The sequence below is a fragment of the Callorhinus ursinus genome, unplaced genomic scaffold (genome assembly GCF_003265705.2).
Source record: "Callorhinus ursinus isolate GAN/ISIS: 27379988/994484 unplaced genomic scaffold, GSC_fseal_2.0 scaffold9, whole genome shotgun sequence".
Lineage (NCBI taxonomy): Eukaryota > Metazoa > Chordata > Mammalia > Carnivora > Otariidae > Callorhinus > Callorhinus ursinus.
This window is the reverse complement of record NW_027397071.1, coordinates 37,116,750-37,132,515: the sequence shown is the minus strand read 5'-3', so window position 1 is coordinate 37,132,515 and position 15,766 is coordinate 37,116,750. Positions and strand designations below refer to the sequence as shown.

General features: G+C 35.6%; 1 protein-coding gene across 6 annotated transcripts in view; it reads left to right on the top strand.

Moving 5' to 3' along the window:
• The window catches only part of MIGA1 (mitoguardin 1), a 91,060-nt gene that overhangs the window by 1,760 nt on the left and 73,534 nt on the right, over positions 1-15,766 (top strand). For 5 of the 6 annotated variants that reach the window (XR_012379405.1, XR_003208231.2, XM_073896483.1 and 2 more), the window contains exons 2-3: positions 1,132-1,245; positions 15,328-15,505. Coding sequence is in view for 4 of the 6 variants with exons in the window: in XM_073896483.1 (XP_073752584.1) it covers positions 1,147-1,245; positions 15,328-15,505 (277 nt within the window). In the remaining 2 variants the exon portion in view is untranslated. The remainder of the gene's footprint in view (positions 1-1,131; positions 1,246-15,327; positions 15,506-15,766) is intronic. The other variant, XM_073896482.1, reaches the window with a different exon arrangement.

Genomic DNA, 15,766 nt, shown 5'->3' with positions numbered 1-15,766 from the left:
AAGATATTAACAAAAGGGTAGTTTGTTGGAGTCTACAAAAAGAGGAGAGAGATACGCAGAAATAAAGGACTTAAAGTATAGCTAGCCAATAAGCTTTTTATAGAGAGATTGCTAATGATTTTTATTTTCTCTTTAGGTATGTTTATGTGGTCCTATTCAAGGAAAAGAAATACTAGATTTGGCAGATGTAAACATTCTGGTTACTGGAGAAGCCTACTCTCTTGTGTACCAGAGACCTGTCTCAGGCTTTTAATTGGCCTAGATAAAATATTCCTCAGGATCCATTAATTTTGTACTCACCAGGCAGCCTTTTTAACTTTTTTTTTTAAATTTAGCTCCTTACAGTTTTTTATTTTAGAGAGGGTATGTTTTGATGACATGTATAAGTATTCTTTTACTGGATAGTATATTTCCTTATTATAAATGAATAAATTTGTAAGCTAATTTATACATCAATACTATGTGAATTTGTTTAGTGTATGTCCAGCTAGATACAAAGATAAAATTGAGTTTCTGGCTTTGAAAAGCATGGACCCAGAGCCTGAACCATCATGTTTCTATGAAGGTTCTGCTACCTTTAAGGGCCTTTCTGAGAGATAGCTGCTTTCTCTGTAGACATCTGACTTCTCTTTCTTTGGTTTCAATAGAAATAGGTATTAAAACAATATTAAAATTTCATAGCATATGTGTGGCATTTCTTTGAAGATCTTTAAAATGGGCTAGTAGAAGAATAAGTCCCTGAGTTCCGAAGTTCAGTGAACTGAGTTTACTTTCTAGCCCCAAGGGTCCTGGTTCTAATCAGATTCCCTTGTAGGAAATAGGTGAGAAGAAATCAGTTTTAAATTACTGTTTAAAAGCCGAAATGTTTAACCAGAAAAAAGAGAATCTAGAACCTGAAATTTTCTAAGGAAAATGTGTTACCTGAACTCTTAGTTCAAATCTAACTCATTTTCTTTTTGGGTCCTTTGGTGATTAATAAATAAACTTTTAGCTCAGATAAATTTGGCTCATGATTTTCTTCAGGGAAGTATATCATGAATAATTAACTGCAAAAAAAACTGATAGAGTTAAATATTCAATTTGTATCTTTCATTTAGTGGCTCATATGTTTTTATGTTTCATTTAATGAAGATTAGAAGAGGAGTCATGTCAGAAGAAACAGTAAGCGAATCACAGTTTTCCTTGAAGACAGCAGTACTAAGAGTGTTTGATCTTCCTCTGTCTTGGTACTATTCTCTCTCCCAGGTAAAAAAAAAAAAAGAAAGAAACATAAAGTTGAATAATAAGTTTATTGCTCAGAGCATAGTATTTTGTTTACAGTATTTAAATTTCAATTGAGGTTTTAAATGGTTCAGTCAAAATGTTTATTAAGGTAGTTTAATACTTAACTTGGTTTTTATTTCATGGTTTCTTGTTGTTATCATATTAAGAACTTTTTAAAGGAGATTGTATTACTTTAAAAAAATAGTTCTGGGGTGCCTGGCTGGCTCAGTTGGAAGAGCAAGTGACTCTTGATCTTGGGGTCATGAGTTCGAGCACCATGTTGCGTGTAGAGTTTACTTAAATAAATAAATTAAATTAAAGTAGAAAAAATAGTCCTTTTTTTTAAAGAGATTTTTTATTTATTCATTTGAGAGAGAGCAAACGAGAGCACGAGCCGGGGGGAGGGTTAGAGGGAGAGGGAGAAGCAGACTCCCCACTGAGCAGGGAGCCTGGTACCTCATAAATGAAATTATGTAATATTTGTCTTTGGGGGACTGGCTTATTTTACTTAGCATAATGTCCTCAAGTTTCATCCATTTTGTAGCATGTCAGAATTTCCTTCTTTTCCCAGGTTGAATAACATTTGATTTTATGGACATAAACCACATTTGGTTTATCCATTCATCCACTGCTGGTCATTTGGGTTACTTCCATCTTTTGGCTCTTGTGAATAATGGTGCTATAAACATAATTGTATGAATATCTATTCAAGTCCCTGCTTTCAGTTCTTTTGGATATATACCTAGAAGTGAAATTGCTGGATCATACGGTGATTCTATGTTTAATTTGTTGAGGAACTGGCATATTGTTTTCCATAATGGCTCCACATTCACTTTTTATTTCTACCAGCAGTGGACAAGGGTTCCAGTTTCTCCACATTCTCACCAACACCTGTTATTTTCTGGCTTTTTGATAGTAGCCACCCTAATGGGTATGAGTTGGTATTTCATTGTGGTTTTGATTTGCATTTCCGTAGTGATTAGTGATGTTGAGCATCTCTTCATGCACTTATTATCCATTTGTATATCTTCCATGGGAGCAGTCCCTTTATTTTTAATATTTGCTTCTAATGCAATTTGTGCTTCATTGTACTAAAGAAAAAGGTACATATGGAAAGTGGCATTTAGTTCACTAAAGTTATACCAAATATCATCAAATCCAAGATGATCATTTTTGACATTTCAATATTTGTAAAACTTGCTTACATATTAAAATGAATAGTATCTCAGATGGGTGAAATATAGTGTAATTTTACATGTGTATAGGAAAGGATGTTGCACAGTTAAGAGGTATGAGAATAGTAATTACTACCTAGTGGTCACTATATTTAAGACATTATTTATGTCCTTTATACATAAAATGTCTGTAATCCACTAAGTAACCCTGGAATTTGGAAATCATCTCCATCTTACAGATCTGGAGGCTTCAAGAGCTTCATCGACTTGTCTAAAAGGGCAAATAATAGGGGTACCTGGGTGGCTCAGTTGGTTAAGCATCAGATTCTTATTTTATTTTATTTATTTGAGAGAGAAAGAGTGTGCAAGCAGAGGGAGGGAGAGGGACAAGCAGACTCCACACTGAGCCCCACGCAGAGCTTGATCTCAGGACCCTGAGATCAGGACCTAAGCTGAAATCAAGAGTCACTTGCTTAATGACTGAGCCACCCAGGCGCCCCAAGCATCTGACTCTTGATTAGGTCTTGATCTCAGGGTCGTGAGTTCAAGCTGGGTGTGGAGCCTATTTTAAAAGTGCAAATAATAATGTGAGTTTTTAACTCGTACTTCTGTGATCCCCAAATCCATTTTTTCTCTTTTCCTTTCTCTCCTTTTTCAGGACTACATGCTTAAAAGAAAATTTGAAAAATATGGAAGAGAATTAAAAGAGAAAAAAAATTATCAACAGTTCTTTTATAAAAGCTTATTTGCTATACCTTCTCTAAGTCTTTTATTTTTGTAAATATCTCTCTGCCCTCCACTCCCCAGACCGCTCCCCCATTTGAGATTATAAAGTTCTATATTTTGAGCATTTTCTGTTATTAGAAATGCTTTATGAATATAGATGTACTATAGTCTATTGAATATTTCTCTGTTTTTGTGTTTCTGGTTTGTTTCAACAGTTTATTATTTATATATAAGTCTGTCCAATTTTTAGATTTTTTTATGATAGTGTATTTCTAGAGATGAAAATATTGAGTCTAAATATTTGGTATTCTTTTATTGTATATGTTATCATACTGTTTGGATGACATTTGGAGACTAGCAGCTCCACTGTATGTAAAGCACTGTGCTAGACATTTTATATTAGGTACATTTACAAATTTATTTAATCCTTACAATGATCCTAAAGTAATATTATTCTTTAAAATGTATTATTTATAAATGTGTATTATTCTTTAAAATGCTAATACATTTATATGGTTCATATATCAAAACCACACACACGTACATATACATACATGGAGAGGTTTTACTGTCTTGGTCCCCATCTACTTCCTACAGGTAACCATTTGGATTACTTGAATATCTTTTAGGGTTTCCTTAATCACATATCTGCAAAAGCAATTATATACTTATTTTCTCCTCTTTCTTATAAAAGAGGAAAGCATGGAATGAGTTTTGAGTACTAAGTACCATGGGGCTCCTGGGTGGCTCAGTTGGTTAAGCAACTGCCTTTGGCTCAGGTCATGATCCTGGAGTCCCAGAATCGAGTCTGACATTGGGCTCCCCGCTCAGCAGGGAGTCTGCTTCTCCCTCTGACCCTCCCCCCTCTTGTGTTCTCTCTCTCTCAAATAAATAAATAATATCTTAAAAATAAATAAGTAAATGTCAATACTAAGTACCATGGCTGAGAGTAGAGAATGTATCATTTAGTTTACCTGCACTACCTATGTTCCTGCTTTTTTATACTTAAATTATTTCCTGGAGATCTTTCTGTATTAATATATATAGATCTTTTTCTTTTTTTTATTCATACAGCTATGTAGTATTTGTATACATGAACATTTGTGTCATTTCTGATCTTGTACTGTTACAAACAGTTATATAGTGAGTAAGTTTGATACACCTCAATTCATATAGGCATAGGCGTGGGGTACAGGTATAGGCACAGGATAAATTTTTAGACTTTGAATTTCTGGGCCAAAGAGTAAATGTATTTGAATTTTGATAGATACTATTAAATTGCCTTCTGTAGGAATAGTATTATTTTGTACTTCCCAAATTTGGGGAGTTTTGCCATTCTGGTAGGTGAGAATGGTATTTCATCATGATTTTAATTTTATATCTTATATGTTAAGCTGAGAATCTTTTCATAGATTTAAGAGCAATTTGTATTAATTATGAATATTTTCAAGGCTTTTGTTTGTCATTTCTAAGTTGCTCTGCAGATTGGCTGTACCAATGCACAGTCTTCATCAATCTTAATCATTTGATGATGTCTTTTTTCACAGTCTAGAAATCAGAGTGTTAGTTTTTTTAAATGTTTATTAGCATTTGGTATTTCTTCTTTAGAAATTACTTTTGTATCCTTTGCGTATATGATTCTACTATACTACCTACTTTTCAATGCTAAGAGTAATTTTCTGAGGCCAGGTGTATCGGCCAACTTGTTCCATGAGATATTTTTAAAAATAATATAAAGAGTCATTGCAGGTAAACTTAAGGATACATTTTTTACTCTCAGCCATGGCACTTAGTATTCAAAACTCATTCCATGCTATCAGTGCCCTAAGATAGGTCAGCAAATTACAGCCTCTAAGTGAAATCAAGGCCACCACCTGTTTTTGCAAGTAAAGTTTTATTGGAACACAGCCATACTCATTTGTTAATGTATTATCTGTGACTGCTTTTGCACTATAACAACAGAGCTAAGTGGTTGCGGTAGAGATTATATGTTCCACAAGCCTAAAATATTTACTACTTGGCCTATGCCGAAAAAGTTTGTTGACTAAGGAAAAGCTCAGAGCTCTTGTTCTGTAACTTTAGAATCGGATTGATTTTTTTAAAATAAAAAGACATGTAAGATTTTTTTGTTCATTAGTTCAGCCTCCAAAAATTGAGAAGCCATGTTGGATGCAATTCAGTTATATATTTAATTGCATAGTGAGATGTCATCTGTGTGACTGAAGTAATTTTAATAGATGATGCAAGACATGCATGGATTTAAACACCTTCGATGATGCATCTTGATTCATGTTTCACCACTGTGGAATTGTGTGATCTTTGGCAGGTTACTTAACCTCTTTGAAGCCAATTTATCATGTTTGACATGCAATAAAGATGAGTGAGCACCCCAATAAATGTTAACTCCTATTATATTTACCTGTCATTTACTTAAGGAATAATACATTTTCCAAGTATTTGTTCTTTCATTTAGTGAATACATACTCTAAACAAAATACTTAAGTCTCTTTTGCTTCTGTAGTTTTCTTAAGGATTATTCTGGTATCCTTAAGGTCATTAAGATGGTATTACTTTATCATGTTAATACAAGCAGATTCTGTTTTTCAGCTGGAAAACACAACATAAAGAGATAAGTAGTTTAGTTGATTCTCCAAATTCAGAGTGTTAAGTGAGAAAGACAAAGAATTAACTGAGCACTTAAAAAATAAAAATCTGTCTAAATGCAGTGTGGCTTCCTGAATTGGTCCTGGAATAGAAAAAGAACATCAGTGGAAAAACTGGTGAAATCAGAATAAAGTCTATAGTTTAATAATATTGTACTAATGTTTGTTTTTTTAGTTTTATTTTATGTTAATTTTTTAGTTTTATAAGATGTTAGCATCAGGAAAATCCTAAGTGATGGATTTTCAGGAAAATAAGTGATGCAAAGATACTATCTTTGCAGTTTTTCTGTAAATCTAAAATTATTTCAGGGTGCCTTGGTGGCTCAGTCATTAAGTGTCTGCTTTCGGCTTAGGTCCTGATCTTGGGGTCCTGGGATTGAGCCCCATGTTGGGCTCCCTGCTCAGCGGGGAGTCTGCTTTTCCCACTCCCTCTGCCCCTCCCCTGCTTGTGCTCTGTTTCTCTCAAATAAATAAATAAAATCTTCAAAAAAAATAAAAATATAGGTTCAAACTGTTGAACATTTTTTAATTAAAATAAATTAACATTAAATAATAGCTCACATTTTTTAATGCCTGCTATGTGTCAGATATTACTTTATGTATGTTATCTAAACAAAACAACCCTATGAGGAAGATGTTATTCCTGTTTATTCAAGAGTTTACAGTTTGCATGTAGTGTTTTCTAGTTATCAGAGAGATTCACTCAAAGTATACCTATTAAGCCTCTACTGTGTTTCGGTCAAGATATAAAGTGGTGAGCAAGATCTAGGCATAGTTCTTAGCCCTTACTGAGCTTAGAACCTCAATAAAGTTTGTAGAAACTGCCCTTTCTCCCCCAAAGAAAGGTGTAAGTACTGTGTTTGAGGAATAGATCAACTGAATTCTTTATGCTGAATAAAGGGAAATAAAGTTATTGGAGCAGGAAACTGGTGCATAACTATTCTCTGTCTCCAGAGAACATTAGATGGTAGGGGACTTGACAAGAGCATTAAACAATAGCATCAGGTTATGAAGTGTGAAATCTGAGCATAAGGAGTAGTTTTCTTTTCCTTTGTATTCTCAGTGTCTGGGCCATAAATAGATGCTCAATTCATGTTGAGTGAATAGGACATGTGTCTAGTTCTCATTTGCCTGGAGGTGAGGAAATGGACTGTATCACCATAGAAAGCCCCTCTGAGCTTTGGGATTCTGAGATGCTATTTCCAATGTTCCAGGCAATGATATAGGAAGCAATTGACTTCCCTCTGGGAGGGAAAAAAGCAACAAAACAAGAAGTGATAGGCAAGAGTAATATTAGAGACTTTCAAACGTTGTGTTTTCTAGATTACTTAGGATAAACATTTTCTCTGGGAAATTTGTTGCTTTTTTTGTCATGGAAAAGGTTTCTTTTTTCATGAGATTATGACTGTAAACTTCAATAGGTCTTTTATATAAAAATAATACCTAACATATAAACAGAACTTGGGTCTTAATAAAAGTGAATTGATTTTTATTGTATTTGAATTTATATTAGTAAAGAACATTATATGTCTGATGGAGTAGTTTTTTTTTTTTAAAGATGTTGTGTTTATTTTTTTTTTTAAAGATTTTATTTATTTATTTGAGAGACAGAGAGAATGAGAGAGAAAGCACATGAGATGGGGGGAGGGTCAGAGGGAGAAGCAGACTCCCCACTGAGCAGGGAGCCCGATGCGGGACTCGATCCAGGGACTCCAGGATCATGACCTGAGCCAAAGGCAGTCGCTTAACCAACTGAGCCACCCAGGCGCCCTGATGGAGTAGTTTTAATTTCGTATTTATATCATAGTGGTTCTTTAACTTCAGTGCCCTTGGATATAGAACTGACGATTTTTTTTTTTTAAGATTTTATTTATTTATTTGACAGAGAGACACACAGCAAGAGACACAGCAAGAGAACACAAGCAGGGGGAATGGGAGAGGGAGAAGCAGGCTTCCCGCTGAGCAAGGAGCCTGATGCGGGGCTCAGTCCCAGGACCCTGGGATCATGACCTGAGCCGAAGGCAGATGCTTAACAACTGAGCCACCCAGGTGCCCCTAGAACTGACAATTTAAGCAGACACTATCACTTAACTGTGATTGGGCCTTTATTAATAGATTATTTACTTTAATGGAGGTCTTAATTTTCTTATCTTACATTTACTTCTGCAGTAAATACTAATTTTTACATTTGATCTAAGATTAATATTTTTTTGATAATGAGGTCATGGCGGTTTATAAAAGATACTGAAAATTAAGATGTTCTTAATAATAGTGCTACTTTTATTTTTAATTAAAAATTTTTTTTAAGATTTTATTTTTAACTAATCTCTATACCCAGTGTGGGGCTTGAATTCACAACCCTGAGATCAAGAGTTCCATGCTTCACTGACTGAGCCAACCAGTTGCCCCAATAATAATGCTATTTTTAGAATTTATTTTATTATTGGGTCTTTGGCATCCAGATTGAAGGAACTGTTGGTTTTTTTCCCAAATCTCATTTAGTTGCTCTTAACACTGAAGGTATGGTTCCAGAGGGAAAAACAAATCTAAAGAAATAAAAACTTATGGGGCTCCTGGGTGGTGCAGTTGGTTAGGCATCTAACTCTTGGTTTTGGCTTGGGTTATAATCTCAGGGTCTTCAGATCCGGCCCTGGGTCGGGCTCCACACTTGGTGTGAAGTCTGCTTGGGACTCTCTCTTTCTCCCTCTGCCCCTCCCCCCAGTTCTTTCCCTCTCTCAAATAAATAAATCTTAAAAAAAAATTTGCTAATGCCTGTAATAGAGACATTGCTTAAGAGAATAATTCTTAGAGTTTGTGAAGGGAAAAAAGTTTGAGGTGGTATTGGAATGTTCTATATTTTCTTGATAGTTTTGAAGGAATTTAAATGGACTTGGAGGAAAAGTAGAGTAAGGATAGTTTTAAATTTTTTGTTAGATCATAGTCACTGAGGCCACATGCTAATGGCAAATGCAAGTAAATCATTTCTGGTATTCCAGAAAATGAGCAAATTTTTTTTTTTAAGATTTGATTTATTTATTTGACAGAGAGAATACAAACAGGGGGAGCGGTAGGCAGAGGGAGAGGGAGAAGCAGGCTCCCTGTTCATCAGGGAGCCCGATGTGGGCCTCGATCCCAGGACCCTGGGATCATGACCTGAGCCGAAGGCAGATGCTTAACTGACTGAGCCACCCAGGCGCCCTGAAAATGAGCAATTTTTATGTGTAGAATCCAGATGTTATTTTAAAAACAGATTTATTGAGGTATAATTGACACACATTGCACTGTCCATATTTAAAATACAATTTAAGTTTTAACATACATGTGTATATTATACCTGTGAATTCTTTTTTTTTTTTTAATTTTATGTATTTATTTGTCAGAGAGAGTGAACGAGCGCAGGCAGGCAGAGGGAGAAGCAGGCCCTGCTGAGCAAGGAGCCTGATGTGGGACTTGATCCCAGGACCCTGGGATCGTGACCTGAGCCAAAGGCAGACACTCATCTGACAGCCACCCAGGCGTCCCTATATCTGTGAAATTCTTGCCACAGTCAGGATAATGAACATATCCACGATCTCCAAATTTTCTCATTCCCCTTTGTAGTCTCTCCCTTTGCATCTCCCTAAGTCCCCTCCCTCACTTTCCCCCAGGCAACCACTGATCTGCTTTTGATCACTATAGATTTGTTTGCATTTTGTTTTATATAAAATGTAATCATACAATATGTACTTTCTTTTGTCTTTTTTTCTTTCACTTAGTCTGACTTTGAAATATATGCATGTTGCGTATATCAATAGTTAATTCTATTTCATCACTGCATAGTATTCCATTGTATGGATATACCACAGTTTGTTCAGCTGTTGGTAGACATTGGGTTGTTTCCTGTTTTTATTTTTTAATTGTAAGTAAAGCTGCTAAGAATATTCCCATACAAGTCTTTGTATGGACATATGCTTTCATTTCTCTTGGGAGTGGAACAATTGAATCATAAGATAGGGATATATTTAATTAAAAAAATTTTTAAACATTTTAAAAAAATTTTATTTGAGAAAGAGAGCAAGCAGAGAGGGACAGAGAGGGAGGGAGAAGGAGGGAGAATATGGAGCAGACTCCTCACTGAGCAGCGAGATCATGATCTGAGCCAAAAACAAGAGGTGAATGCTTAACCAACTGAGCCACTCAGGCACCATGAGATATATTTAATTTTTTTAAAAAATGCCAGACTTCTTCCAAAGTGGCCATATCATTGGTATGGCCAGTCTTTTCATTTTAGCTATTCTAATAGAATAGCAGAATCTCATTGTGGTTTTAATTTGATTTTCCCTAATGACCAGTAATGTTGAACATGCTTTCTTTTTTTTTTTTTTTAAAGATTTTATTTATTTATTTGACAGAGAGAGACACAGCAAGAGCAGGAACACAAGCAGGGGGAGTGGGAGAGGGAGAAGCAGGCTTCCCGCTGAGCAGGGAGCCCGATGTGGGGCTCAATCCCAGGGTCCTGGGATCATGACCTGAGCCGAAGGCAGCCGCTTAACGACTGAGCCACTCAGGCGCCCCTGAACATGCTTTCATATGCTTATATGCCATCCGTAAATCTTTGCTGATGTGTCTATTCAAAGCTTTTGCCCATTTTTTAATTGGGTTGTTTTGAGAATTTCTTATATACCTTGGGTACGATTCCTTTATCAGATCTATCATTTGTAACTATTCTAGTCTGTAGATTGTCTTTTCAACTTCTGGAAAGTGCTATTTATGTATGGATGGATGTTTTTAAACATTTATTTTAGAGAGAGAGCTGTGCGAGCAGGAGACAGGGCAGAAGGAAGGGAGAGAAAGAATCTCAAACAGACTGCCTACTGAGTGCAGAACCCAGTGCAGGCTTGATCCCATGACCCTTGAAATCATGACCTGAGCTGAAATCAGGAGCCAGAGGCCTAACTGACTGAGCCACCCAGGCACCCCTAAGCAATGCCTTTTAAAGAGCAGAAGTTTTGAATTCTGAAGTCCATTTGTCAACTTTTTTCTTTTTTTTTTAATGGATCAGGTTCTTGGTGTCATCTCTAAGAAATATTTGCCTAACCAAAGGTCACAAAGATTTTTTCGTATGCTTTTTTCTAGAACTTTTATAGTTTTAGATTTTATATTCTTGGAGTTTTAGGTTTATGATCCATGAGTGAATTATTGTATGTAGTGTGAAATTATATAGTATATAGTCTTTTGGAATTGGCTTTTTTCACTTAACATAATGCATTTGAGATTCATTCACATTGTTGTGTGTCTGAATATTATGACCTTTTTCATTGCTGAGTATTCATTCCATTGTATGGGTGTACCAGTTTATCCATTTATCTGTGGAGGGACGTTTGTAGGTCTTGGTGGATTTCTAGACTACATAGATTTTCTATGTTTTCTTCAAGAAATTTCTTCCTTGAGAGATACCTGGGTGGCTGAGTCGGTTAAGCGTCTGCCTTCAGCTCGGGTCGTGATTCCAGGGTCCTGGGATCGAGCCCTGCATCGGGGCTCCTTGCTTGTTGGGGAGCCTGCTTCTCCCTCTGCCTGCTCTGCCTTCTGCTCCCCCTGCTTGTTCTCTCTCTCTCTCTGACAAATAAATAAAATCTTTAAAAAAAGATATTTCTTCCTTGAATTTACTTTTGACAAAAATAGGTTGACTGTATTTGTACAGGTTTATTTCTGAATTCTGTTCTGTTGCATTGATCTATATGCCTTTTGTTTTGTCAATACCACACTGTTTTAATTACTGTAGCTTTATAGTTAATTTTGAAATTGGCTAGAGTAAGTTCTCCAACTTCCTCTTTTTCAGAGTTATTTTGGTTATTTTAGTTCCTTTGCCTTTCCTTAATTTTTTTTTTTTTTAATAATAAGCTACCAATACCTACAAAAATTTTTGCTGGGGGGTGCCTGGGTTGGTTAAGCATCTGCCTTTGGCTCAGGTCATGATCTCGGGGTCCTGGGATCGAGCCCCGCTTCAAGCTCCCTGCTCAGCAGGGAGTCTGTTTCTCCCTCCCACTCAGCCCCTCCTCCCTGCTCGTGCTCCCCCCCGCAAACAAATAAATAAAATCTTTAAAAAAATTTTTTGCTGGAATTTTGATTAGGGTTATTTTGGTTTTTGTACATCAGTATGAAGAGAAACAACATTTTATAATCCATGAACATGATGTATCTCTCCTTTTATCTTTGTTGATTTCTTTCATCAGTGTTTTGTTGTTAACTAGCACTGATTTTTTTTTAGATTTATTGCTAAGTATTTTTTTCTTTTTCTTTTACTAGGTGCTATTATAAATGGTATTGCTTTTTAAATTTCATTTCCAGTTGCTTATTGCTGTTATTGACTTTGTAGCCTATTTATCTATCAGTTCTAGGAGATTTTTAGGTAGATTTTTTGGGATTTTCCATGTAGACAATCAAAATTGTCTGCAAATACAGAGTTTTACTTCTTCCTTTCCAATGTGTATTCCTTTTATTCTTTTTTCTTGGCTTTTTATATTGGCTGGCACTTTTTTTTTTTAAGATTTTATTTATTTGACAGAGAGAGAGACAGCGAGAGAGAGAACACTAGCAGGGGAAGTGGGAGAGGGAGAAGCAGGCCTCCTGCCGAGCAGGGAGCCCGATGCGGGGCTCGATCCCAGGACCCTGGGATCACGACCCGAGCTGAAGGCAGACGCCTAACAACTGAGCCACCCAGGTGCCCCTTGGCTGCCACTTTTAATATGATGTTGGTTCTGGTAGCTTCAGGCATTCCTTGGCTGTGGCAGCATAACTGTAATCTCTGCCTCCCTCTTCACATGGCTTTATCTTTTGTGTCTCTATGTGTCCTTTAATCCCTTATAAGGACACTCATTTGATTTAGGGTCCACCCTAAAACAATGTGGTGTCATCTTGATTCTTACCTTAATTACATGGACAAAGATTTTCTTTTTAAATAAGATTATAATCTGTTATTCAAGGTAAATGTGAATATTGGGGGGACACTAGTTAAGCCACACACCTTCTAGTCCTAATTTGCTGAGTTTTTTAAAAACCATGAGTGGATGTTGAATATTTTCAAATGTTCTTTTTGAATTTATTGAGATTATATTATGGTGTTTCTTCTTGGTTTGTTATTATGGTAAGTTACATTGATTGATTTTTGAATGTTGAACCAGATTTGCATTCCTAGGATGTACACTACTAGATCATCTATAGTATTCATTTTATATATCACTGGATTCGATATGTTAATATTTTGTGAAGGATTTTTTATAAAATCAACATTATAGATACTATCCCATAATTTTTTTGTAATGTCCTTGGTTTTGATATTAATAATAATGCTGGCTTCAAAAAATGGGAAGTATTCCCTCATTGAATGGAATTGATATTTCTTTCTTAAATACTTAGTAGAATTTGCCGTATCATTTGTTAAAAGGTTTTATTTAACTACATATTCAGTTTCTTTGCTATCTATTTCTTCCTGAGTGAATTTTGATAGTTTCTGTTTTTCAAGAAATTGGTCCATTTCATCTAAAATTGTTGAATTTATGGGCATAGAGTTGTTTATAGTAATCCTTTTCATATCTGTAAGGTCTTTAGTGATGACACCTCTTTTATTTCTGATTTTGGCAATATGTGTCTTTTCTCTCTCCCTCTCTCTCTCTCTCTCTGTTTGTTTGTTTTTGATCAGACCGGTTAGAGCTTTGTCAGTTTTATTTTTTCCCCCTGAAACCTATTGGGAGTGAACCTATTGGTTTTTTTAAACACTTTTGTTTTTATTGATTTGTCTTTCTATTTCATTGATTTCTGTTTAGTCTTTATTACTTCCTGTCTTCTGCTTGCTTTGGATTGAATTTGTTCTTTTTTCTAGTTTCTTAAGGCAAAAACTCAGATTATGGATTTGATATCTTTCTTCTTTAATATAAGCATTTAATGGTATAAATTTCCTTTGGAAATTGAAGCTGCATCCCACAGATTAAGTGTTTTGTTCTTTGGAAGGTATAGAGAAGGGTATTGATGCAGTTCATGCCCCTCCACAAAAACTCCTGTTTCCTTCCAGTTCTACACCATTAGGGAGACTTAGGGCTCTAGCAGTCTTTTCTGTGAGTAGAGCCTGATGGGCTTTATGAAGATAAAACCTGCAAAAAGTATGGATTACCCCTATCTTTGCAGCATCCCCCCTGCTCCCCAGGGGTACTTTATCCTCTCTCACCAGTGCACACTGTCTTTACCAATTTACCAGGCAAACTAGCTGAACTCATTTTACTGATGTCCTGCTGTGTTTTATCTCTGCATGCCAGAGCTTATGTCTTATCTCAGAGATACCTGTGTCTCTTTAGGGCCAGTTGATTGCCCTTTGACCTCAGCATTGTGATGGGTCCAAGAAAAAATGAAAACTTGCCATTTGTCTGGCTTTTTTGTTATTGTGAGTTTGGAAGTGACACTCTTTCCAGTGCTCTACACCTCAAGACTATGGCTTTATTTTATTGCTCTCCTGTATTTTTTACTGTTGATAGTGTCTGTCCCCTAAGACAAAGTTAATTACCTCTTGCTCTGATGTTGATACTTAGTGTATACTTATACTACTGTATTTATCACACTGTACTGTAATTATCTGTGAATATATTTGTCTCTACTATTAGCACCCTGCTTGAAGGAGGCAAGATGTGTGTCCTCTATACCTAGTGCTTCCTGATCATTGAAAGGCATTGATATTTGCTTGTTGAAGAAAATTGCAGTAAGATTTTAATTTTAATTTTCATAGCACAGTGTGGTACATTGTAAAATGCTGAGTAAATATTTGTTGAATAATTCATGCATAAAAGGGCTTATTCAGATAGCATTTAGAAATTGAGTTAATTTGGGGCTCCTGGGTGGCACAGTCTCTCTCAAATGAATAAATAAAATAAATCTTAAAAAAAAGAAATTGAGTTAATTCATGTTTGTCCAGATTTCCAGATAGTTTAAAAAAAAAGTTGGTTTGTTTTAAAACTCTGAATTAGGGGTGCCTGGGTGGCTCAGTTGGTTAAGCGTCTGACTCTTGATCTCAGCTCAGTTCTTGATTTCAGGGTTGTGAGTTCAAGCCCCACGTTGGGCCCTATGCTGGGCATGGAGCCTACTCAAAAAACAAAAACAAAACAAAGCAAAACTCTGAATTAATTATTCCTGTAATTTAAAATCTTGCAATGATTCAGACATTTAGTTGCAGGAAAATCATTAGTTCAATAGGTTTTAATGGGGTTGAATCATTTTGTGTTCCTTTTGACTTTTGTGGTAATATTGTTTACCTAAGAACTTCAGAAAGTAATAAATAATACATTTTGGTTGTTTTTAAAATTCAGGTTGGGCTAGCTGTCATTTAAAGAGTGTGATATAATATTCTCTCGGTAGTACTTAGAACTAGTACTAATAGAGTATTCACTTTTAGCTTAAGAATAAGTTTTGTTCTTACATCTTTATTTTAAGTGAACAAATATAAGAAGCTTTTTTCAGTCTACCTGCATCTTTTCCAGATAAAATTTTCACCAGTAGCAAAAAAGTTGTTTGTGGTAACTGCAGTGAGTGCTGTATCTGTAATTTTTCTGGCCCATCACTTTAAAAGAAGACGTGGAAAGAAGAAAGGAAAAATACTACCATGGGAACCAGAGCACCTTGTACTTGAATACACTAAAAGAGCAGCATCAGACAAAGGTATGTGGAGATAGCTGAATTAAGTCTACAAAGGAAATTTTATATATAAATCATAACTGGAGTGATTTCAGTCTGTTAGTCTCTGAAATTCCTTTCCTTAATATTTAACTCACAGATAATACAGATTCATTTTAGAAAGATTAGAACATACAGATAAGCAAACAAAAAATTAAAATCACCTGATGTTCTGCTACCCAGAAGTAATGACTGATAATACTATGGCATATATCCATTTCTATTTGCATTTAAATATATTGAGAC